The sequence below is a fragment of the Camelus dromedarius genome, chromosome 6 (assembly GCF_036321535.1).
Source record: "Camelus dromedarius isolate mCamDro1 chromosome 6, mCamDro1.pat, whole genome shotgun sequence".
Classification (NCBI taxonomy): domain Eukaryota; kingdom Metazoa; phylum Chordata; class Mammalia; order Artiodactyla; family Camelidae; genus Camelus; species Camelus dromedarius.
In genome coordinates this window covers 75,195,851-75,221,155 of record NC_087441.1, presented here as the reverse complement: position 1 = coordinate 75,221,155, position 25,305 = coordinate 75,195,851, and the positions used below count along the sequence as shown (strand labels likewise).

The 25,305-nt window shown below is 37.6% G+C and overlaps 1 protein-coding gene, 1 long non-coding RNA gene and 1 pseudogene across 10 annotated transcripts in view; 2 read left to right on the top strand and 1 right to left on the bottom strand.

The window, feature by feature from the left end:
- The first annotated feature begins 59 nt into the window (after positions 1-59).
- LOC116154310 (uncharacterized) lies at positions 60-2,892 on the top strand. 2 transcript variants are annotated; one of them, XR_010381324.1, is made up of 3 exons: positions 60-232; positions 662-827; positions 1,491-2,892. It is a non-coding gene; the product is annotated as an uncharacterized LOC116154310 (long non-coding RNA). The 2 variants fall into 2 exon arrangements; XR_010381323.1 differs by having other exon boundaries at positions 662-2,892.
- A 568-nt stretch (positions 2,893-3,460) lies between these two features.
- LOC135321505 (replication protein A 32 kDa subunit-like) lies at positions 3,461-15,616 on the top strand (annotated as a pseudogene).
- Positions 6,642-25,305, bottom strand: part of FAM135A (family with sequence similarity 135 member A) — a 119,304-nt gene continuing 100,640 nt past the window's right edge. For all 8 annotated transcript variants that reach the window (XM_064486953.1, XM_031455915.2, XM_031455917.2 and 5 more), the window contains 5 exons: positions 24,973-25,070; positions 22,871-23,022; positions 21,205-21,315; positions 12,511-12,624; positions 6,642-8,062 (listed from right to left, as the gene is read on the bottom strand). In XM_064486953.1, the coding sequence (XP_064343023.1) occupies positions 7,857-8,062; positions 12,511-12,624; positions 21,205-21,315; positions 22,871-23,022; positions 24,973-25,070 (681 nt within the window). In that variant the 3' untranslated portion in view covers positions 6,642-7,856. The remainder of the gene's footprint in view (positions 8,063-12,510; positions 12,625-21,204; positions 21,316-22,870; positions 23,023-24,972; positions 25,071-25,305) is intronic.

The window sequence follows — 25,305 nt, the reverse complement described above, 5'->3', positions numbered from 1 at the left end:
GGGGCGGGGCCTCCGCAGTTCCGGCGGGGAGGGGCCTGAGTGTGGTGGGGCGGGGCCTCCCTGCGTCCGGAGCGGCGGGACTTCCTTAGTCCGTCCTGGGAATCCGTGCTTCTGGACCTGGCTGTAAGCAGGAAAAAGAGGGGCGGGGAGCGGCGCAGGCGTCTCACAAAGAACAGCCCAAACTACCCTGAACCCCGTGTTGATGAAAACCTCAAATCGCGGCTGGAGTTGGGTGAGGGTGTGATTCCGTTTCCTTCTCTCACTCTTGGCAGATCTCGGTTATGGTACACAGATCGGGCAGCTTCTGCTCTTTTTGTCCTGTAATAGGCGTCTTTCCCCTCAATTCTCCCTCCCTTTAATTTTTAAAATCTCTGCTTGTTCAGCGAATTCTTAGTCCGTCATTTCTGACCCACTGACCAAGTGACCTGAAGATGATGGTGCTGAGTGAGGTGCAGGGCAAGAGAAGGCTTTCCTTTCCGTCTGGTCCAGGCTGCAGTGGAGGGACACTGCCCCTTGGCCCTCACGTTCCGGCGGCTCCAGGGATGCTCGGAGCCCGTGTGGCAGGTCCGGAGGCTTCACGTAACCTGTAGAAGTCTGTGCAGAATCACAGTGGAAGGCTCTAGAATTTTTGCCTTTTTTTCCTTCTTTTTTCTTTTTTAAGAAACTTCTTGGCGAGCTTTCGGGCCCTGGTGATGTCTGACCAAGTCTGTTTCTCATGGTGAACCGGGAGTTATCTGGTCCTCCTAGATAAGGAGTCCTTTCACGAGGAGGAAGTGGTCTGTACAGAACACGGCCAGAGCCAGAACCCAAGCAATTTTCATTAGAAGGTAACTCGGTACTTCACATCCAGGCTTTTCACCTTTAGTACCTACAGCTTAGTGATGATTCTTTGTGGTCAGTTGACTGAGGACAAAATTCAAAGCTGGATTACAGAGGGCTTTGCTCAATACACTGACCAGTTGGCAAATGACTTCTTTGGCATTTCGAGTCCCATTTAACAGAGGCCCTCAGGGAACAGAAAGAAGATTCTCCTAGAGGGCAGAACATTATCTTATACTCTTTGGAAGGAGATATAGCTTGAGATAAAGATCTACATCACTTCATGGGCACTGGTTTAGTCAAGTGGTCAGGAAGTGGGAACATGCAGAGGTTTGGAAACATTTTCTGGAATAGGACCTGTCCAAAAACCCAAAGCATAAGAACCTTTGGGTCCCACTGAATGCTCAAAAAAAAAAAAAAAAAAAGTTCCCATTGCCAAAAGGCTTTTCATCAGAACAAGATTATGATATGTTATCTATTTCTGCCTAACATATTACACCAAAATTTTGTGGCTTAAAACGGTAAACATCTGTTCTCTCACAGTTTTTGTGGGTCAGGAACCCAGGAGCCAGCATGCCTCTGGCTCTAGGTTTTTCAAGAATTCCAGGCTCGCTATGGAGGCATGAGAAGGCAGGCTCTGCTTCTGAACTCACATACGTGATTTTTGGCAGGAGTTAGTTCCTTGCGGGCTTTGGGACTGAAAGCCTTCCTCAGTTCCGTGCTACATGGGCTTCTCCAAAGGTCATCTCACAACATGGCAGCTGGATTTCCACAGAATGAACAAACAAGAGAAAAGGGAGACTGATGGAACAAGATGGAAGCCACCTTCTGTAATCTAACCTCAGAAATGACATCCCATGGCTTTTGCTGAATTCTCTCATTAGAAGTGAAGCAGCAGTTACAAAGGGGTGAATACCAGCTGGGGGGGGGGGTCGTTGAAGGCCTTTTTAGATGTTGCCTACCACAGTGACCCACTCTGTAGTCAGCATTCTCTCCTCACCACGGCTGTTGCTCAGTGCCCCCAGTAACAAGGCAGCCATGGCAACGTAGAGACATGCAAGTATGTCTAACATAGTCTGTTCCCTGCCAAGACTAACAGGATAGCACCACTACTTGCAGTAACCAACCTGATCCCCTGACGTAGTTTAGTACAGCCCGGGTGGTAGGTTTGATTACAAGGGAACCCTACCATAATGAAGGAGGCAGTGATTTGTTCTATAAGAGCAGACAGTTATTCTGGGTTTGGATTGCCTTCCCTGACTTGTGCTTCTTTTATACCCTTCACCTGTGGTTGTACTGAGTCCCTTATCTCCCATACACTTGATGTATCATCATCCCATACAACATTGCTTCTTACCAAAGAACCCACGGATGCCTGTGTGTACTGATGCCTGTGGGATTAACCAGTCTTATCACATATCCCATCAGACCAGAAGCAACTGGTCTTACAGGACAGCTCTGCTGAAGATTTACTTTTGGAGCCAGGTGAGAAAATATTCTTTGGGATGCTGTCCTGAAGAATTTGACATATACTCCAAATGAGTTAACAGTATTCAGTGATAACTCTTCTGTTGACAGAATAACAGGGTCCAGAGATTAGAAGAGGGATTGACACCTTGTTGTTACGTCTGACATTGACAGCTTGCTGTTACCCTGCCCACATGTTTTGCTTTCCATTGTGGGGAGAGATGGTCTACCCTGGGTCCTGAGCATCCCTGCATATTATTGCTGAGTGTGCCAACTGCAACTCATTTCCTAATACTGAGCAGAGACTGTAGCTAGACATATGGACATCTTAGGAGGTCAAGGCATCAGCACCATTTAACTGCTGCTCTCCTGGGGGAATGAGCTGGCTTGTTTGCTGCTTGTTTTCTGCTTGTTCAAATACGGCTTGGCTCTTGGACCTGGATTCTTCTCCTGTAATTCAACCCAAAAGGGTTGGCCCTGAGTCGTGTGTACAAGTGTCACCTGGCACTCAGCATTGCTATGGGAATCGGGGCTCTGGGAACTGGTGCAAATATGCTGACACTTTGGCTGCTACTGCTTTGTTGTAATAAAGTCTCTTGCCTCTGACCCAGGAGTCTCCTGTCTCCATGCATCCATGAAACTGCACAAGCAGGGCTACAAGTAGATAAAATCTCAGACGCTTCACTGCTTTTGTCGTCCATATCCATGATTTCAGGTTCTTTTGGTACCAATTTTTGTACCCAGAGTGGGGCACAAGGGGATGATACAAAGTTTTCTCTGAATTGGAAGCTGGAATTGCCACCTGGACATTTTTAGTTCATTGCCCTAGGTAAGGAATTAGAAAAAGAGGTTATGGGTCCATCTGTAGTGATGAGCCCTGATGACCTTGGGGGAAGAGGGAGCAGGGAAAGCACTCTGACTAGAACTTGGGGTCCTGGGGTACCTCCTCACAATATCATGATGAACTGTAAAAATTAAGCAAAGACTACTGCAACCATACACAGGCAAGACCACCCAAGCCTTCAATCCTTGGTTCACACGTGAGGTAAAGAAATCTGATCAGCTAAGGTGCTGGTCGAACACAAAGGAAACAGGGATTAAGTGGCAGTGGTGACAAGTCATAACCATCTAGCCTCATGACCAGTGGCAGAACTGAGGGCTGTATTTACCATAGGCTTTTAAAATTTTTTTCAATCAGAGAGCTTTGGGACATAAAACATGCTACTATCGATATCCTGTCCTGGAGATTCTGAGTTGATTGGTCTGTAACCGGCCCTAGAGTTCACCAAGGAAATTTGCAAAACACGGCTCTAGCGGTATTTTCTTCCTCATTGGTTCCTGCTTGTGCTTATATAGTACTATTGTTGTACATAGAGGTGATGGTGGTGAAATCACCATTTTGTCTGTGGGTTGCAAACTCCTGAGAAAAGATCATTACAAAACCAGAGGAGAAATGGACAAAACACCGAGATCCAGGACTTGAAAGTGGATGGGGGATAACAGTAGTATGTTCGGAGGAAGCATTTTTAAAAATGAGTAAATATGGTGCCAGTGAAAAGTAGACAGAGTGCAGTGGCCGCAACAGGGTTCTGAGGGGGTTGGCGAACCCACCAGACCGGGAACTTCTGGAACTCCTTCCTGAGGGAATCATGACCAAGATGTGGAATAGTGGATTTGAAAGCTATAGCAGCAGCTCCTTCGGGGGACCGGGCAGCTACACGCAGTCCGCAGGGGGCTTTGGACCGCCAACACCTTCTCAGGCTGAAAAGAAATCTAGAACCGGAGCTCAGCACATTGTGCCCTGTACCACCCCTCAGCTGCTTTCTGCTGCTGTAGTTGATGAAGTGTTCAACATTGGGAATGCTGAGATTTCACAGGGCACTATTGTGGGGATAATTAGACATGCAGAGAAGGCTGCAACCAACATTGTTTACAAAATAGATGACATGACAGCCGCACCCATGAACGTTCGCTAGTGGGTTGACACAGATGATGCCAGTGGTGAAAACACTGTGGTTCCTCTAGAAACATATGTGAAAGTGGCTGGTCATCTGAGATCTTTTCAGAACAAAAAAGCCTGGTAACCTTTAAAATCATGGCCCTGGAGGATATGAATGAGTTCACCACATATTCTGGAAGTAGTCAATGCGCACATGATGCTCAGCAAGTCTAACAGCCAGCCCTTAGCAGGGAGAGCACCTACCAGCAATCCAGGAATGGGTGAAGCAGGGAACTTCAGTGGGAAAAGCTTCATGTCAGCGAATGGCCTCACTGTGGCCCAAAACCAGGTGCTGAATTTGATTAAGGTTTGCTCAAGACCTGAAGGATTGAACTTTCAGGATCTCAAGAACCAGCTCCAACACACGAGTGTAGCCTCAATCAAGCAAGTTGTAGATTTTCTAAGCAACGAGGGACACATCTATTCCACTGTCGATGATGATCATTTTAAATCCACAGATGCAGAATAACTGGATTTAACGGCACCCGAGATGTCTTCCAGCTGGGCCTGTTTTTGCAACCTGTTATCTCCAGCTGTGCGTGACTGGCCAGTTGACTTCTAGGAAGTAGGTTTTATCTATAAAATGTCTCAATTGACATCCTTTTGAAATTTACTGCTCTTCTGCTTTTTGAAGCTCAAATGGATATGAGCAACTGACAGGAATGTAAACCAGGGCAGAATTTCCTAAAGAAATTACAAATTAGAATAGATGGAATTGGAAGAGGAATGCTGCCAAGAGTTGGGCAGCCTGACTTAGATAATTCTCAGGAGTTGCTATTCCTAAATTGTTTCCTGTAGAGAGAAGTTGAACTGAACTAGGGCCCACCAGCAGAGAGCTAGCCAAGAAGCCCACCAACCTCTGCCTGTTCTGTTCCCCACTTTGGTTTTGTGGTATTACTTTCAGAACTGCACTTTCTTTCACCTTGTCATGACTGCCGCCAAAAGTGTGTTTTTATAAACGTGGCGTTCTAGAGTGGCAGCCTCGTGGGGCAGAGAGGAAGAAGTGTTACTGTGTTCTGAACAAAATAAGCACATTCATATATTTAATAAAATAGTTGTATTATTGCAAAAAAAATAAAAAAATAAAAATGAGTAAATATGACATTTGTAGATGTTGGGAAGACAAAGAGATGGACTATGGTAGACTTCTGACATGTTTTGCTATTTGGTGCTCAGTCATCAACCCCATTCACGTGTCTGGTGAATTCTGTAGGAGAAATGGTCTCATCATCTACTGGGGCTGCTGAGAGTCAGACACACTGGCTGTCTTTGGTGGCTGACAGCCTGAGTGCTGGCCCAAGACTAACCTTGGTCACTTGCACAAGCTCATCAGACTTTGAATTGGGAGTGTGGTGCAAATAAGCGGAGTGTCTGGAACCCAGTTTTCAGAGGCATCACTGCCAGCAGAATTGCACACAAGCTTCCAGCTCTTCCTGAGTCAGAACCCGGCTACAACTTTGATCATCTAGCTTCCTTCGGTTTCCACCTGTTTTCCAAGAGTGGTTCTCGTGCCTTTCTGTCAGTTCTGGGAGTTGCCTACCTATATTCTTGAGGTAAATTCTTCTCTTGCTTAAGTTAATCACAATCGTTTTTTGTTGTTTGCAAACCAGGATTCTGACTTGTATATACTTTATTGAGATTCGTTCTTTAAGAGTCAACTACACTGCTTCGGATAATCATTTCCCCTCTCCCTCAGAATCCCACCCCACCCCTGCACTCTGAATCTGAAGGTGAATACCATATGATAGTTTCCCTGGTAAATCAGAAGTTAAATCTGTTATATTTTAAATCTTGATCATTGGTGTACTTTTAGAACTGTATTAGAACAACTAAAAACCAATCAACCAACCGTGATCATAAAATACAGTTACATGATTACAAATAAGAATGAATACTTTGATAAACCTGGAAGATTATTCAAACTTAGAATAAGCTTGAACTTTTTTTAGTTAAAAAAGGGAAATAAATAAAAAGAAATGAATAAAAGAAGAAAGTATGATATTTCAAACTCAGGACCAAGTTATGTGACGATGAAAAATGTGTGTAACAAAAATACGTGGTGAATAATACGTATATTTACATTTCCCAGGTATAAGGCATTTGGTATATTATTGCTGTCAATTCATCAACTTTTCACGTACTTTTTAAAAAGTAAAGAATTATGGAGAACAATCAATGAAATACCTTTTAACTACACTTAGTATATGCAAAAGATGTAAATTATAAAAATACTTTACAAAGGCTGTAAATTATACAATCATGTTGGTTCTATAAAGTTAATTAATATAGTCTATCCAGTTATAAATAACAATATACCTCTCGTATTCTGAAAATAAGCAAGTGTTTTAGCTGTTCCTCCAGAGAGCCATTTGTTCATTTATTAACAGCAGAGGCAGTAACACAATGCTAAAAATAAACATGCGTCAATTTCACAATACATACTTACAAAAACCTTCAGTCTATCACAACTGGAAAATGCAAACAGACCATCTACTGATCCTTAGTGCATTATTACTTTCACAAGTAAAACAGGAAAGGAAAATAGTGAATTTAATGCTATTCAGCACCTTGAGTAAAGTCAAAAGACTTAACAGCTCCATATATCAAAACATTTGCACCTGTATCACCAACATGTAAAGTTAATTATTTTGTTCCATTTTAAACATGAATTATTTTATTTACATTACTCTTTAGTTCAACAAACTTTAATATTTAAAAATTATCTAAATTCATAAAAGTATTCCATAAATTTCAACATTTAATTATTATGTACATACAAGGAAGTCCATGAAAAAAGTTAAATGTAGTCAGAAAGTTCAAGCAACATTACCAAATTTAGCAAAATTCCAACCAAATCAAGGCAGAGGGCATTCAAACATTCAAAAATCTCTAGATGCTGCTAACATGAACATAAAAAGTTCCAGTAGTAAAAGTCAATATGAGAAATAATGTTGAAATCACCAGTAGAAAATATATTTTAATAGGCATGACATATGTTTACTAGCAACAGTAATAATGATTTTTCTATAGAAAACTTTTATAACATTGTCATGTATGAACTACCTGGTTTGAGAGGGCTACAGAGTTGATTTCAAAAAATATATTTTAGCAGCCATAATTTTATTTCCAGTTAAAACATAGTAAAATGTTAAAAGTAAAATTTATAATTAACTAAATAATACCCCAATACTAGAAAATTTAAAATTCCATGCTGTTCTAGCAATGATGCCTCTAATACAATGTGTCTGATGTAAGGATTGTGGAAAGCCAACAATAAACAATCAGACATACATGTGGGCTTAAAGTTTCACTGAAATACTTATGTAGCAAAATATATGAAAAAGTAATAGAAAAGTAAAAAGATAAAATTAAAAAAATATTGCACAGCCACATTACCTAGAAAGTAAAGTTGATGTTTAAAAAGCTCTAAACATGGATGATATAAATTATCTTCCATATAAAAAGGTATAAATATATCTTAGAACGTATCAGCATCTACAGTTTAATATAATACATTATCTGAATCACTGCTGAATGAGGTAATTGTCAAGTCTCTAACAGCGTTTTTATCCTATTGAAAATATTTAAGGGCAGCAACCAGAAAGAATTTCTCTAAGAAGATTTCTGAATCAAGAACAGCTATATGTGCAGCTCTCCCAATGAGCGAATCAGCTGTATTGGGCAATGCATTGATGACATTATATCGAACCAAGTTACAGTCTTTGCTTAGCAGAACCGGGCGAAGCAGATTGTGGATCATTTCTGAATATATCTGTCCTATGGAGCAAACAGAGAAAAGGAAAATGGGTTCACATGAATAACTGAAAAAAATTCTAAGTCAACTTTCATATAATTTATAAAATTTAGTTATGGTATTTCCATTTAAAGCAGAAAAATGTTTTAAAAGGTTTTTTTCTTGAATATTGTTTTTGAGACTTTTTTTTAGAAAATATAAAGAATCACATTATTTATCTAGCAAGTAAAATAACAAACTTACTGTACAGCTTTCTTGTCAATTTGATATTTTTAATTAAAAGCAATAAATACAACAGAGAAAATAGTTTTCTTCAACATTAAGTCACATATAACTCACTAAACCATTGTGAAAGTAAGGTTGCTGTGCTGAGATGTTATGATGGGGCCAAACTAAAAACTCGAGTCTAGAGCAAGTACTTTAAAAAAGTTTCCGTGGCGGTCAACATTCCACATATTTCCAATTTATTTTGAGAAAGAATAGCAACTTCCCATAATCAGGAGAAAAATGTGAGTTTGACTCAAAGATCAGATTTTTTTCTTTTTTTTTGGTCTGCAGGTTTATTTCATGCTTGCTGCTTCTTTTAATTCCAGAGTTGTGCTCCTCTCTCCCTCTTTCTGTTAATTCTTACAGTGGATTTATTGAGGGCATGCAAAGCATAAAAGATAAAGGTTAGGTATACATACACGTAAAAGCACAAGCTGCCTTAAAGGGGCAAGACGGTTTTTAATGATCACACATTACTGTATTACTAACAGATTAGTGCTAACACATGTCCGGCAACGTGTGAATCTTAGGGAGGCAAGAATTAAATTTCAGACGAAAGACAGGATGTAGCCTGCGTAATGATGAGAGGGGAGTAGTATACAGAAGTATAATTAGAAAAAGAAGAGAGAGGTGTTTGAAAGAGGGATTATTATATACATTCACAAAAAAAGTTTTAAAAATAATTTTTTATATTGCACTAGTTTGATTTACAACATTATATTAGTTTCAAGTTTCAACACAGTGATTCAATATTTTTTACAGATTATACTCTTTTAAAGTTACTATAAAATATTGGCTTTATTCCCTGTGCTGTACAGTATATCCTTGTAGCTTATTTACTCTATACACAGCAGTTTGTACCTCTTAATCCCTTACCTCTATCTTGCCCCTTCCCCATCTCTCTTCCCACTGGTAACCACTAGTTTGTTCTCTGTTTCTGTTTTCTTGTATTTATTCATTTGCTTTATTTTTTAGCTTCCACATATAAGTGATAAAATATACAGTATTTGTCTTTCTTTGTCTGACTTATTTCACTAAGCATAATACTCTCCAAGTCCATCCATGTTGTTGCAAAATTTCATGCTTTTTCATAGCTGAGTAGTAGTCCATTGTGTGTGTGTGTGTGTGTGTGTGTGTGTGTGTGTGTGTGTGTGTGTGTGTGTGTGTGTGTGTGTGTGCGTGCGCACGCGCGCGCGTATGTATCAAATCTTCTTCATCCATTCATCTGTTAATGGACGCAACATTGCTTTGATATCTTGGCTATGTAAACAATACTACTATGACTATTAGGGTGCATATTTTTTTGAATGAGTGTTTTCCATTTCTTTGGATATACACCCAGAAATGGAATTGCTGGATATGGTAGTTCTACTTTGAATTTTTTGAGGAAACTTCATACTGTTTTCCACAACGCAGCCATGCAGCAGTTTACATTCCCACTACAAGCGTGCAAGGGTTCCCTTTCTCTCACATTCTCACCAACATTTGTTATTTGTGATCTTGATTTGCATTTCCCTGATGACTAGTCATGTTGAGCATCTTTTCATGTGCCTGTTGGCCATCTGTACATCTTTTTTGGAAAAACGTCTATTCAGGTCCTCTGCCCATTTTTCTGATTGGGTTGTTTGTTTTTGGATATTGAATTTATGAGCTGTTTATATATTTTAAATATTAACTCTTGATCAGACATTTCATTTGCAAACATTTTCTCCCATTCAGTAGACTGTCTTTTTGTTTTACTGATGCTTTCCTTTGCTGTGCAAAAGCTTTTAAGTTTAATTAGGTCCCGATTGTTTGCTTTTGGTTTTGCTTCCATTGCTTGGAGAGAGATGCAAATATTGCTATAACTTATGTCAAAGAGTGCCTATGGAGTTTTATGGTTTCTAGTCTTACACTTAGATCTTTAATCCATTTTGAGTCTACTGTTTTATATGGGGTGAGAAAATGTTCTAATTGCAGCGTTTTACAGGTAGCTGTCCAGTTTTCCCAGCACCACTTATTGAAGAGACTGTCTTTTCTCCATTGATATATTCTTGCCTCTTTTGTCATAGATTAATTGACTGTATGTGTGTGGGTTTATTTCTAGGTTTATTCTGTTCCATTGATCTGTGTGTCTGCTTTTGTGCCATTGCCATGCATCACTGTAGCTTTGCAGTATAGTCTGACGTCTGTGAGGGTGATACCTCCAGCTTTGTTCTTTTTTCTCAAGATTGCTTTGGCAATTTGGGGTCTTTTGTGGTTCCGTATGAATGTTAGGATTATTTGTTCTAGTTCTGTGAAAAATGTCCTGGGTGTTTTGGGAGGGTATAGCTCAGTAGTAGAGCATGTACTTAGCATTCACGAAGTCCCAGGTTCAATCCGCAGTACCTCCATTAAAAACAAACACCTAACTTTTGCCCCCACAAAAAAGAACAAAAATAAAAAACAAAAAATGTCCTCAGTGTTTTGACAGAGATTGCATTAAATTTGTAGATTGCTTTGTGTAGTATGCTTATTTTAGCAATATTGACTCTTCCAATCCAAGAACACAGTGTATCTTTCCATTTGTTTTATGCTCATTTTAACAATATTGACTCTTCCAATCCAAGAACACAGTATATCTTTCCATTTGTTTGTGTCACTTTCAATTTCTTTCATCACTGTCTTAAAGTTTTCCAAGTACAGGTCTTTTATCTCCTTAGTTAGATTTATTCCTAGGTATTTTATTCTTTTTGATACAATTGTACAATGAGATTGTTTTCTTAATTTTTGACAGTTTGTTCTTAGTGTATAGAAATGCAACAGATTTCTGTATATCAATCTTGTATTCTGCAACTTTACTGAATTAATTTATTGCTTCTAATAGTTTTTGTGGTGCTTTTAGGATTTTCTATATACAGTATCAAGCCATTTACAAACAGTGAGTTTTACTTCTTCCCTTCCAATTTGGATGACTTTTATTTCTTTTTCTGATACTGTAGGTAGGACTTTCAATCCTATTTGAATAAAAGTGATGAGGGAGTATCCTTGTCTTGTTCCTTATCTCAGAGGAAACGCTTTCAGCTTTTCACCACTGAGTATGAAGTTCGCTGTGGGTTTGTCATAAATGGCCTTTATTCTGTTGAGATATGTTCCCTCTACACCCACTTTAGTGAGAGTTTTTATTATAAATGGATGTTGAATTTTGTCAAATTCTGCATGTACTGAGATGATCATGTGATTTTTATCTTTTGTTTTGTTAATGTGATGTGTCACACCCACTGATTTGCAGATACTGAGCCATCCTGCCATCCCTGGGATAAATCCCACTTTTAGTGTATGATCCCTTTAATTTTTTTGTTGAATTTAATTTGCTAATATTCTGTTGAGGATTTTTGCTTCTATGTTTATGAAAGATACTCAATTATAATTTTCTTTTTTTGTGGTCCTCTGTCAAGTTTTGGTATCAGGGTGACACTGGCACTGTAGAATGAGTTTTTAAGTCTTCCTTCATCCTTAATTTTTTAGAATAGTTTGAGGATAGCTGTTACCTCTTCTTCAATTTTTTGGTAGAATGCACCAATGAAGCTTTTGTGGTCCTAGACTTTTGTTTGTTGGGAGATTTTTTTTTTATTAAACTAATTAAATTTCATTACTGGTAATTATATGTTCATATTTTCTATTTCTTCCTGTTTCAGTCTTTGGAGATTTTACATTTCTAGAAATGTATTAATTTCTTCTAGGTTGTCCATTTTATTGGTGTATAATTGTTCATAGTAATCTCTCATGATCCTTGTACTTCTGTGGTGTCAGATGCTGCAACTATCGTCTTACATTTCTGACTTTACTCATTTTTTGCACCCCTTTTGGTTCTTGATGAGTCTGCTTTCTGCCATCTGTGACTAAAAGTAAGGTACAGTCGAACATGCAGCATGACCATTACTGCAATCACCAATCCCAGTAATCTGGAGGAAATTAAAAAATGCATTACTTCCGAGCCAGTAAAATGGACAAGCATTTGTAATTAGATGAAAGAAATGATTTCACTGGCAAAAACACCTTACATGGCAGGAGAAAAGAAAGGAAGGAAAATGAAGGAAGGAGAGCTGTCACTGTTGGTGGGAGGAAAAGGATGTAAAAGGAAAGGGAGGACAAGAGAAAGAAGAGAGAACATGACCACAAGGACAACTTGGTACAGACTCCTGTAGATGGAACTCTTTGAAATGCTTGTGATTTATTCTGTTACCTGACTGTTTGTCCTTTAGAGCCGTTTTACACATTTCAATGCGGGCAGAATGATAAGGGACATAGCGATCCTGCAGAGACCCCACTAGCACAACATTCTTGAAATAATGAAGCCCTAAGAAGAAAACACACTGAGTTAGAATGTAATAATCAACCAGATTTAAGATACTTACTAGTATCATATTAAGTGACCACAAACTTTATTTCCTCAGTAGTATTATGTTTATGGCTTTTCAAATACCTGGTGAATTCTTTCTCTACACGTCCATATATTCTCCGAAAGACCCCCAGCTTCAGTGCATGTGGTTTATGTGCTGATAGGAGACGTGTGTTTGTGCTGAGTGAGTGCAAGGCCTGTGGCGGGGGGTTAAGGGAGAAGTTACAGGTGGTGGGCTAAAATTCTACGGGACGTATTTCATGACGTTCTTATTTTCCAAAGGATATTCATCAATATTTAGGCTTATTTCTCAAAGTAACAAAAGCACACGCTTCCATAAAAACAAACAAAACACCCTATATGAAATCATTTAAAGGTGACTTTTGACTTTTTCATTTGATCCTTGCGTAGTATTACTTATATTTTCTCCTTATTTAAGCATGATGTCAAGAGGATAAATGCTTAGAGTTTTCCAATAATAAAAAAAATTTTTGTGATCCATCCAACAGACTTTTGTCAGGTCTATTTTAATATTTTTATTTTTTTGTATACTAGGTAAGTTTAGGGCTTGTGTCCTTAGGATACTTTGTTAAATAACTCATTTAAGTACTGAAACCATGATCTTGACCTCTTTAGTACCAATAATGTTCTAATTTTACTATTTGGCTCAAGACTAGTAAATAAAAAACCAAAACTTTACACGATAATTAAATAAGATACAAATCAAAGATGGCAACACATTAGAACTGGGTGTGTAGTACAAAGAATTTTGTTCTGGAATGTTCCAGAATAAAATTTTGATACTTTTTGCACACCGAAATTCAGATTCTTAGAGATAGACCAATTCTGGGGACTACTGTGGATCCAGAGATAGGAAATCTTTGTAGAAGTTCCCTTTCTTCCTTGGAATTTAAGAATCCTAATAGTGAGAAGAGTTTAGACCAACACACGGCCAAGGGTATCTCTCTCTATATCTATCTATCTACACACACACTCTATGCCAATATAAGGTCATCCCTTCTTTTTCCAGTGAGAAGATACTACTTTGTGGCCACGTGAATATAAACAATTCTAGAAATGTAAGTGGAATAATCAAATGTCTATAATAGGAATTAACTCAGTTGCACAAACATCTTTAAAATTATATTTTAGAAAGACATTCAGAAAAGTTGACTTTTTCCCTTCATTTTCACATTTCATGAGAGAAATCAATTCCTCTTTTGGTATCATTTGACACCCATGACTTCATCAGTGCTATTTTGGGAATCATCTATGTGTCAGAGCAGAGGTCTTCAAAGTGGAATACACTTACCCCAGGGGTAATTTAAGACTCTCCATGGTGTAGATGGGCACTTACATCTTTAAGAAAATTGATTTCTAGATCCCAACTTCCCTGTGTGTACTGTTCTAAAAATGAGTTTTCCGTCTCCCACTTTACAAGAGAAAGATATTTCTCCAATCTATTTCAGATCCTCTTATGGTGTACAGGCCTGGGGTATAAATGTTTCTGGGAGAACCAAGCAAAATATGAATGAAGTCTTACTTTATCTTACAAAAAGTAAGTTTGATTTGACTGATTGTTTGACATTAAGAAATGGCTGTGCCACTTAGCATTTATAGCACATATTTTCCATAAATTAAATGAGCTTAATCTATAATCCCAACTGAATGAGCCGTCTTTATATTTTTATGAAAATATAATTAAATGTGTACTACATCATATGCTGGAAAATAAATCCTTTGCAACTATTTAAAATTACAGAAAATAGTTTTAGGTGTCACTGTAAAATGATACAAGGGGATACAAACTTTTTCAAAATTCTTTCAAGGGGTAAACGAGCCAAAAATGTGAAAACTAGTGTCCTATGGTACATCATCTTCACTTCTAACCAAGATAATTTAAGTACTGTACTTTCTGAATCTAAGTATGAGGCTGTTAACTGAAATTTTACCCTGAGCTGGATGAAATCTGTCATGTAATAGTACGGTTGGCTTGTTCATTTGTCTAAGAGGTGTGTATCCGTGTCCTCCGTAATGGGCAGCCATCTTGCACAACTCTGGGGACACCGTTCACATTACAGTCGACATGAACAACACTGCGTGGACATGCACATTGCACAGCCTGGGGCAGCCTTGCTCAGTATTGCTCATTTTTATATTTTCCCAAATGACTGTTTTCCTCAACCCACCTCTACCCACCCCTCTTCCCTCTCACCTCTGACCTTCCTATTTCACTGAGAATACATAGGGATCAGAAGAGAACTTGCACATACTTCCACATTCATGTTCTGCCTCTGCTCCCGTTCCTGCTCCCACCTCGGGCCAGCGAGGTCCCAGCCCTCCGTCTGTTTAAGGACATGGCTCTAGTAGCTGTCCCATCCTTCTCCTGCATCATCAGTTTTCCCTTCTGTATGGATCATTCTTATGCAGGTAAAATATTAAAATAGCTCCTATCTTAAACAAATCAATCAATGAATCTGTCCTTGGACTTTATACTCCCCTCCAATAACCACCCCATTTCGTGGCACTGCTTTATTTCTACTGCTTATATTGTAAGAATAACAGTCATCACACTAAAATTACATTAAATATATGTTTCAAAATGATGGCTCTTTGCAGAGATTCTGCTGTGCTTCTATACAGGAATGACGCTCAGGTGGAGAATCAACTGCTTTAGACCAAGATCCTGGAGACAAAGGCCTGTGCCTCCTCAGGCCTGGGCAGCTCGGTGGAACAGAAGTTCACAAAATTGGTAAGGAATAGGTGAGGGGATTTCTAAGAAACCCTTAACAGTCAGATCCCGTGCTGATAAAATAAATAAAATCAAAGATCCTGATACTGATATAAATACACCATATTGTCATATTTTTAAATGTGATTCCTAAGATAGCACTATCGTTTGAGAATGCATTTTAAATTTAGTCATCAGTGATTATTACAACAATAAGTTTTTCACCAACAATGTATTATTACTACTATTGTGCTTCTGTAGGGAAGTTTGCTTTTTGTATTAGCCAAGAACCAAATTAAACAGACTACGACTCTTTTTGGAGTCTCTGGGTTTCAATTCCCGTGTAGCAGTGTTGGCCAGACAGGACAGAAACGCAAAGTGAAACATGGTAGCCCCAGACGCGCGATGCTGGTGGGAGCCATGGGAGCACCTGGTCTGGGCTGAAGTCCAGCTAATACAAATATCTGAAGTCTTCATTTTGGGAGCCTCGTACTTCAGTACATCTCTGCACCTACGCTGATCCCACCTGTTCAAAGACGGCCTTGACAGCTGGGCTTCGGGTTAGGACTGCATTCAGCCCCTGAGGTGACTAGTTCTTGGTTGAAAAGTTACCTCTCACTTGGGAAAGTAACAAGATTTCCCCATCTATAGAATGAGGTAGTTTAACTAGAAAAGTTTCTAAATATTTTAGTTACTTTTCAGGATTAACAAGAAAAAGATTAAAGCAAATCTTCAGTATCTTTCCGGACGGTATAACTGCATGGTTTATGATGAACGACACGGTAACGGCGGCTTTCATCGTCATTATCTTAGTCTTCCTGGTACCTTTAGCTGCTTGTTTGTTCTGAAAACTTTCAACGAGTTTTAAAGCAATTCATATTGACTCATTTCTGTTTGCTTTCTGGCAATGGCTAAAATAACCATTCTGAACTGCTGGGTTTGCACCCTAAGGAGCACTGAGCAGCGTCTGGAGAAAATTCTGTTTCTCACAAGCAATGGGTAGGGCACGCGAGGGTGCTGAGGGGTGCGTGCGCTACTGGGCATCTAACGGGTAGAGGCCAGGGATAGTGCTAAACACCCTACGATGCACAGGACAGACCCTGACAACGAAGAATCATTCAGCCCCAGATGTCGACAGTGCTGAGGCTGAGGAACCCTGTGCTTTCTAAATGGACATAGTCTATGCAATGTGAAACTGTTCTTATTTTTACTCATTTATTTTAAATTACATCTGAAAGAATTCACTTCCTAAAATAATGTTAACTGATGCGGATTCTTTTCCACACTTTCAGAAACAAAATACACATGTTATTTATCAGTCAAGTGATCCCTATTATTAAGTACCTCCTCAATCTGCTGCAAGAAAAGATTATCTAGAGCCACAGAAGCACAGCAGGAGACTCCTCTAATTGTTATAGTTTATTTGTCAGAATTCAACAGCTGGTAAAGAGATCCTAAGCAGATGTTTTTAGGAAGATCTTAAAATAAAGATATTGTGTTTTTGAAATCCCAACAATGAATAGATTCTTATTTGGCTACTTCTGAGCCCTCACGATGGAACACAGGAGCACCCTGGTCCTTCGCTCCCTGTAGCCTGACCTGTGCATCGCTGGTGTCACCTAATCGACACACATATCCACTTACCTTCCACACTGCTCTAGTTCTTTCTTCTTCCCCTTGGTATTCAAGGCAGACATACTGGAAATGCTACAACTACACTGTGTGAATTAGTCATATACCCTGTCAGCAATCTGTAGAATGCTATAGGTTTTTTGGCTATAAAAATCAGTATTTATAATTGTAATGCCTTAATCAAAAAAGATACTTTCCTCTTAAAAGTAACACTTCTGTAGTCCTTTACGAGATTTATTGTGTTCACAAAACAAACAAGGTAACTCACACTTAATATAAGATTTTTACTAAAAGGATAACATTTCTCAGTTGTTTTCAAAATCACTCAAATCATTTTAAGGTTTTAAATGTTTCCTTGATTTTAAAATAATGAATACAGTAAAAACAAAAACAAAAAATAATGACCAGGTTTCAATTAAGGAAAGCTATTAACCATGGACATGCTGCAGAGAAAGGAAGACTTTGCTTAAATAAAAGAGGGAAGAGGGTAGAGGCTGGATTTCGTCTTAGACAGGTTCTTTTAGGCTTTCTCCAAAGGAACAGGAAACTGGCCGTTCAGAAGAAACAGAAGCAATAATGGGACAAGGGCATCCAAGACTCTGGAGCTTTAGCAGAGTAAAATATAAAAGAAAAACCTAGGTTTCATGATTATTTAAAAACACCTGAGAATAGTATATTGGCTAAGTTAACATGGTTAAGTAAACACTGCTCTGTTTTCCTGTTTTATTTACTTATGTTTCTAACAGGAACCCATATATATTTTGGGAGGGGAGAGGTAATTAGGCTTATTTATTTATTTAATGGAGGTACTGGGGACTGAACCCAGGACGTTACGCATGCTAGGCATGTGCTCTACCACTGAGCTGTACCCTCCCCCTTGAACCCATATATTTTCACTTTGTGAATAAAGTAATTATATGTATATATATATAGGTGAAGCAATTTCCTAGGAACTCATTTCTCATAATTCTTCAGATGGCCAAAAAAAGAAAAGAACACAGCTAAAGAGAGACTTGTTCCAACTCCTGTGACAACATTATAATTTTTAAAATCAATTAATGAATATTTGTTGACATTTAAAACTACAAATAGAAAAAAACTTCTAAAGTTCTTGAAAACATACATTAATGGCTTAGTGTAACAACAGTAGTTTTAGGCGCTGAGGCTAGTACGCAGCCTTGCTATGCTTCCGTGTCCTCATCTGCAAAATGGGGGCAACAGCATTCCCACTTCACAAGGGTAAATAAGCTAATATTGTAACACTATTAGGTGGCACCTGGAATACAGTAAGTGCCATATGTGTGTTAGGTATTAGTCATATATTTCAATGCTATTTATTGCACTAGTTATAACTATTAGAAAATAGTATTCTTTCATGTTATTTTCTATAATATTAATTTAATTCAAGTGTAAACTAATAAATTTATTTCTAGTTACAAGTAGAAATCTTAAAACATAAAAACAGTATTAATAGGTCATTTGGATAATTTTTGTAGCTAGTGATATTGACAGTTCTGCTAAAAAAAAGCCTTCTAAAATAGATTTATGATGTTAATGTGAAAGCAAATGTCTATAATCTATAATACTAATATTTTAGTTCAGGCACTTCTTCATTTAGGGCTGTTTTTACCAACTAATATTTACTGAGTTTCATGCTATTCAGAATGGCAATCATTTTACATGAATTATCTTATTTTATGGTCTTGTGAGGAAGATACTATTATTCCCATTTTACCAATGAAGAAACTGAATCTTATTTAGATTAGATAACTTTGTCAATGTTTCAGTTAAAACTATTATCTACGTGTACCTTCAAAGTTTGGCTTTTAAACGGTGCTAGGCTGGTACAACCAGAGTGGAGATGAAAGTCTTGTCACCCATTACAAGGCAAATAATAAATTCATAACTTGTAAGCAAAAGTTATAACTAATCCTTAAAAATAGTTCAAGTGCAAAAGATTTACTCACATCCACTAATAATTATAAACTTAGTGATACAAATATCTGAATGCCATGGATTACAGAATTTTTACAGTAAAAATTTATAGTTATGCTTTCTTTAGTGTTTTTATTTTCTTATGTTGCTATTATTGCTACTGCTAGTTAAATTTTACTTTGTGAAATGCAGTATAAATACACAGACCCCAGGGAACATTTATATTCAGTTATTTCCTGTCCTGTCAGCAGCAGTGGTACGAACTCCTCAGCTCTACACAATGGTCCCAGTCAGTGTAAGTTTTTCTCACATGAGAACTGTATGTTCTATTTGATTTTGTAGGAATACCTTGTGGTTGTGTGAATCAACTACATATTCCTGTGTCCTGTAAATAACATTGTTGTTACTCAGTACTCTTAAGAAACAAAATCATAAAACTCCACTTATAATAGAATTTTTCATTCACTGGTTCTAATAACAGATAATACATGAACTAAACACTCCCAAATCTTTTTCATATTAATAACAATATTTAAGACAGGGTCCTGTAAAGGTTAAAACAGGGCTCAAATAAAGTGGGCTGTATACAGTTACTAAATCTGTCGTGTCTCTATCAAATGTTTCAAGAGCAGGATGGAGGACATAGGAATGAAGATAAAAACAGATTTAAAAGGCCAGGGCTAGGGGAGGATATAGCTCAGTGGTAGAGCACATGTTAGCATGCACAAGGTCCTGGGTTCAATTCCCAGTACCTCCATTAAAAATAAATAAATAAGTAGATCTAATTACCTACCCCCTCAAAAAATCTTTTTATTTAAAAGGCCAGGGCTTAAGTTTGGGTTCAAAGTGGAGTGGAATGAAGGTTACCAGAGCTAAGAGGGGCTCTGTAGAGCTTGATGAATCCTCTAGAGGGCTGACTCATCAAATCACTAAAAGTGATGCTAGGATTAAGTATACTAAGACCCAAGAAAAATATCTCTTCCTAAGCATAACTGTGTAATAAATGTTTGTGAATGAACTTTTCTCAAAGTTCCCACTGAATATGTGAGGATGGCCCAGGAGCTCAGCAGTTTCCATGACAGTGGAGGAGTAATGACTGCGATTGGGATAGGATGCAAAAGGACCAATTCCCACCTCTGGATGGTACTTGGTATGTGAGAAACTGAATGTCTTCTATAGCCGGGACTGGTAAGGTATACGGCCTGTGTAATCTGCACTGCTGCCCTTTTTTTTTTTTTGGTAAATAAAGTTTTCTGAAAAAGAGCTACATCCATTAGTTTATGTACTGTCTACAGCTGTTTTTGTGCTACAATGGTATTGCTGAGTAGTTACAATTGAGATCATACAGTTCACAAAGCCAAAAGCTTTACTATCTGGCCCTTTAGAGGAAAAGTTTGCCAACCTCTGCTCTATAATGGCAGGAGTGGGGAGTGCAGGGGGTTATGGGGGAGGGTGGGAACGGGGGAGGGTGGAGAGGGAGTGAGGGGGAGGGAGGGTTATCCAGGTTTCAATTACGTCTCCACTGTGGAGATGACACTCTTTGAAGAAGATAAGATGAGGGCAGTCTGTTCTCCTCAGAGACTTTAAAGGACACAGCGGAAAGAAAGTGCTGGGCAGACGGAGTGTGAGGGTGAATCAGAAGGGATGAGAGGTCAGAGGTGAGGATGGCAAAGGGGAGGCTGGGGACTTCAGGGAGTAAAAGCTTAGAATACACAAGCAAGATGGGGAACATACTTAATCATAAGTTAATGAGAGATGAGTAACAGGATTCATCCACTGGTGAGAATCTGTAGAAGAAATAACTATTAACTTTAGTTTCTGCTGTTTTCCAGAAATGCTTGCTAGCCTTAGAATAGGAAATTAAACATATATGTGGCGGTTTAGAGCAAGGGCTGAGGACTGCACTTGGGACAGCCAGAAGGACGGGGGGCTCGGACACGCAGAGGCCCAGCTCCAAGATGGACTGACTTATTTATAACTGAGATGAACTATAAATGATAAAATTTTAAGGATAATTTCAAAGTAGCTGTGCAGCTCATAATAATAAATATAATCATGTGAAAAAAATTAAACCATGCTATCAATTGCTTAGTTTTAATTATGAGTCTGCTATTTCATTACTAAGAAAGTACAATCGATTTGACAGTTTTCTAATCACCAGAAAAAGATGCTGATAATTTATTTGCTAAAGGTTTATTTTTAAAAAGTGAATGTTTTCAAAACTGTTACCATGTGCTTACCTGCTTTCTTACTGAGCTTGTATAGGAAAGTTTGGCGAGGGTCTGAGTGATCTCGACATGTCAATTGCAAAAGAGAACCTGATTTTTTCCATTTCTGCATAAACCACAGACCTAGACGGTTATAAATGATATGTGAGTTATAAACTGGAAATATATAATAACATATGCCAAGGTTATTAATTTTAATATATATTTCATTTCAAAATATGACACCCCCAAATTAGCATTTTGTTGGTGAATAAAAAATATATTTGAAAAACATTTCCATATTCTGATAACAAATACAAACACACACACACACAGGTTAACGATGGGTTACTGCTGGTGCGGAGGGCATGCTATTTCTACCTCATTCAGTAATGAAATCGGTAATGGCCCCTGAAGAACAAATTTGGGGAAATTACACCTTTAGATGTATTTGTTCAAATTATAATGAAGCAGAGGGGGATAACACTTCAAACACAGTAGCAGATCCACATGCCGGAGCACTAAGTCTTGGTAGATAAGCAGAGTTCAGTTACGGTAGACTGAGTGTATAAGGACAAACGCTTAGAATGAGCCATTGGATAAAGTTTTCTAACAACAGCTGAATATAATTTAAATTCCACATTTAACTGTATTTATTTATATTATCAGTTACCCATATTTAAATGCATCTTCCCCTTAAGTGACACTTCACTCTGGAGCTGGTTTTCAAGATTGTGGACTATGCATTTCTACTTTTGTTGCTTCTAATATAACAGAGGTGAACAGGGGAAGAGAAGAGGAAAAAACCCTTTAACAGATTAAAGGTGCTAATTGTAAGCCTATCTGGGGAGTAGTTTAGTGAAGAAAAAGAAGGTAATTCAAAGTGCTGTATCCTATTCATACTGGGCTCCATGTTGTGTTACTTATGGATTTCACTTTTCTCATGCCCTCTTTCTGAAACTGTAAAACTCTAGAACTAGCTACATCTTCTGAGCACCATCATTTGAAATGGGATACAAAGGAAAATGTATGGTTCATTTGTCAATGAAAGAGGTAGAAGAGAAATTGGAAATAAGAGTTTCACAGCTCAATGAAAAAAGTCAGATGAAATCTAATTTATTCTTAAAATGGGAATCAATTGATCAAACTATAAAAACCACTTTAAAAAAATCTAAGGGAAAAACAAAGCCAAATAAAGGGGCAAATCAAGTATCAGATCTTTCTTAAGGAGAATATTTATTCTAATCTTAGTTTCTTTAAAAAATTTAGAATTTATTTTCTCATAATATCCCCTCATCATTATCATACCAAAATCAAAATTAACATTCTATATAAAACATTCTGTAAGTTTACAGTATATTAAGTATAGATATTAATTTGTTATCTGCTCAACTAAAGAACAGAATAGCTTGTTTACAAGAGTAACACTTACTGGAAATATTTAGATAGTTTACTAAAAACAGGAAAAAATGCTACTGTGATGACAAATATCTCAGTATGATATCATTTTCTGAAATGCGTTTTATCACCTTATTTCATGTGCCAGACAAAATAGAAAAATAGCCACATCTTTTTTTTTCCCACGAAACTCCAAGTATGTGACAAATTGGCTCTAAAATAAGTATCTAAAAATATTAAATTTGAACTTAAATCTTCTCCCCATGCCATATTTTTTATACTGAACAATAAAACATCGTACCTGTGTTAACAAGCGCACTGCTATTATAGAGCGTACCAAGGTGAGGTCCAGAAAGTGACAGAAAGGTATGAAGTCTGTTGAGGTAATATTTAAACCGTGGCCTTGTAAGCACTGAACGGATTATTAAATTGCCCAATGAATGTCCAATAAAGCTGTAAGAGAAAAAAAGGCCATTTCTCCCATAGTATTAGTTTTTTTTTAAAGATTAATTAATGAATTCATTAATTAAATGGAGGTACTGAGGACAGAACCCAGGACCTCGTGCATGCTGAGCACACGCTCTACCACTGAGCTGTATCCTCTCCCCTCCATAGTATCAGTTTTAAAAACAAAGTCAAAGCTGCTATCACTATATACAGATGTGAAATACCAAGAATTTAAAATTTTCTATGTTTGATACTCTGAAATGACATAACATATTTTGAAGGAAAAATGTGAGAATGTAGAAAAAAATCCTATTATATAATTTAAATATTTACTTTATAGAAACAAGGTATTACTTATTAGAAAATTTTTACCCATAGTTTATAACTGCTTAGCAAGAAATATATTTTTAAAGTAATAAATGTTGACTGGATGATAGATTTGCCTCCTTAGGTACACACACCAATTATTTACTAGTTAAGTCATGATTTAAAACAAAATGATGAAATTGTAACTATATGGATGATTTAAAAGACACTCTATACCCATTTCACTGTTCTCTGGTCCACAATCCAAAGTGGGAGAGTTCTTTGACTAAGTACTTTCAAGGCATAGGAGAAAATATGTGCATTTTCCTATTACAAGTCTCAGATTATACCAAAAGAACAGCTAAAAGGCATTTCATCTTCAAGGAATAGTTGGAACCAAAAGAGCCTTTTTGCTCACATGATTTCACAACAGACAGTATCCGAATCCCTGGGGACACTAAGTGAAAGAGGAGAGCTGGAGAGCTGTCTGAACGTGCTGACAGATGTGAGGACTGAGAGGCTGACAAACTCCCTCCCAAGGTGAAGTTCCCAAAGCTGGGAGGGAAGAGTTCTGAGGGTAACCAACAGTCCTCATTCTGCCAGATGAAGCTTTTGGGTAAGGTTGATTATAACTGACCATCTCATCTAAGACAGGGCATACTTTTGTGGATGAATGACACAATGGAAACAACACATTATTTTCTCACCATAAAATAATAAATTAATGAAAGGAATACAAGATGACTACAGACAATTTAGTAAACAGATTAAAGTCCATAAATGAAGAGAATAATTAGAACAGGAAAACAATCTCTCCTCCCCTCAACATACTTGCATCTCTCACCGTATTTTCACAGAAATCTGCTTCTAAAAAATGACTTCAAATAAAAAACTGCCTCTCTCTTCTTCGTCCCTACTCCGTACTTCAAACCAGAGACAAACTCTAAATAAAGCCTGCAGGATAAAGAGCCAGCTTCTTCCTCTGACCTAGCTGGGTATGAAAGGAACCAGTTTATTCTAAAAAGAATTTTGAGGCAAGATTAGCTTTGACTTTTTCTTTAATCCTTACTGAATGAGAAGGAACAAATGCTTTTCTTTCCCATGTCTATTCACAATATCTGATTAAATACTGAAACATATATTGGTTTGATCATCAACTCTTGCTTAAGGAAAACTGACTCATGAAGTACAGTCATGAAACTGGAAGTATTTTTGCTGTTTCATTTGTTTATATACATCCATTTCCCTATAACCTTTCTTTTTTGGTAACACCTTTATTGAGATATCATTCACATATACAACTTATCCATTTAAAGTGTACAATTGAATGGTTTTTAGTGTATTTACAGAGTAGTGCAGCCATCACCACAAGTTATCACCCCTCCACCCCACTCCCATCTTCCTCAGCCCTGAGCAATCACTGATCTACTTCTGTCTCTGTAGATTTGCCAATTCTGGGCAATTCATATAAACTGAATCATATATTGTCTTTCCCTAAAATCTTTTACCTTTTTGTTCCCACTTTAAATTAATCTGAGTTGTGCTCTCCTGTATTTCAGAATAGGACAACAAAATTACTAGAAATTCTGTGTAATTTTTCTATCATCCATAGAGATGTAAAAGTAAATTACGTAATATTATAGAAATTACCTTATTTTTGAGACCGTTAGACTATATATCTGAATATATTGTATTATCTCATCCAGAAGACGATCAGTCATGCTATCAAAATCAGCAAAGGTATCATTCTAAACAAAAGCAAAATAGATACATTATATACTGAGTATGTATAATTACATGAAAAATTGTTTTTAATTCAGGTATTGAAAATACAGTTAAAGACCAGAGTTTTTTAGAGAAGTTAGTGAAGTAATATTCATGATATTAACATGAGCAAACAGTTAATTTCTAGGAAAAAAATTGTTCAGTGTTCTTAATGACACTTCATTTCACCCACTATCAGCATTGAACATCAGGTTATTT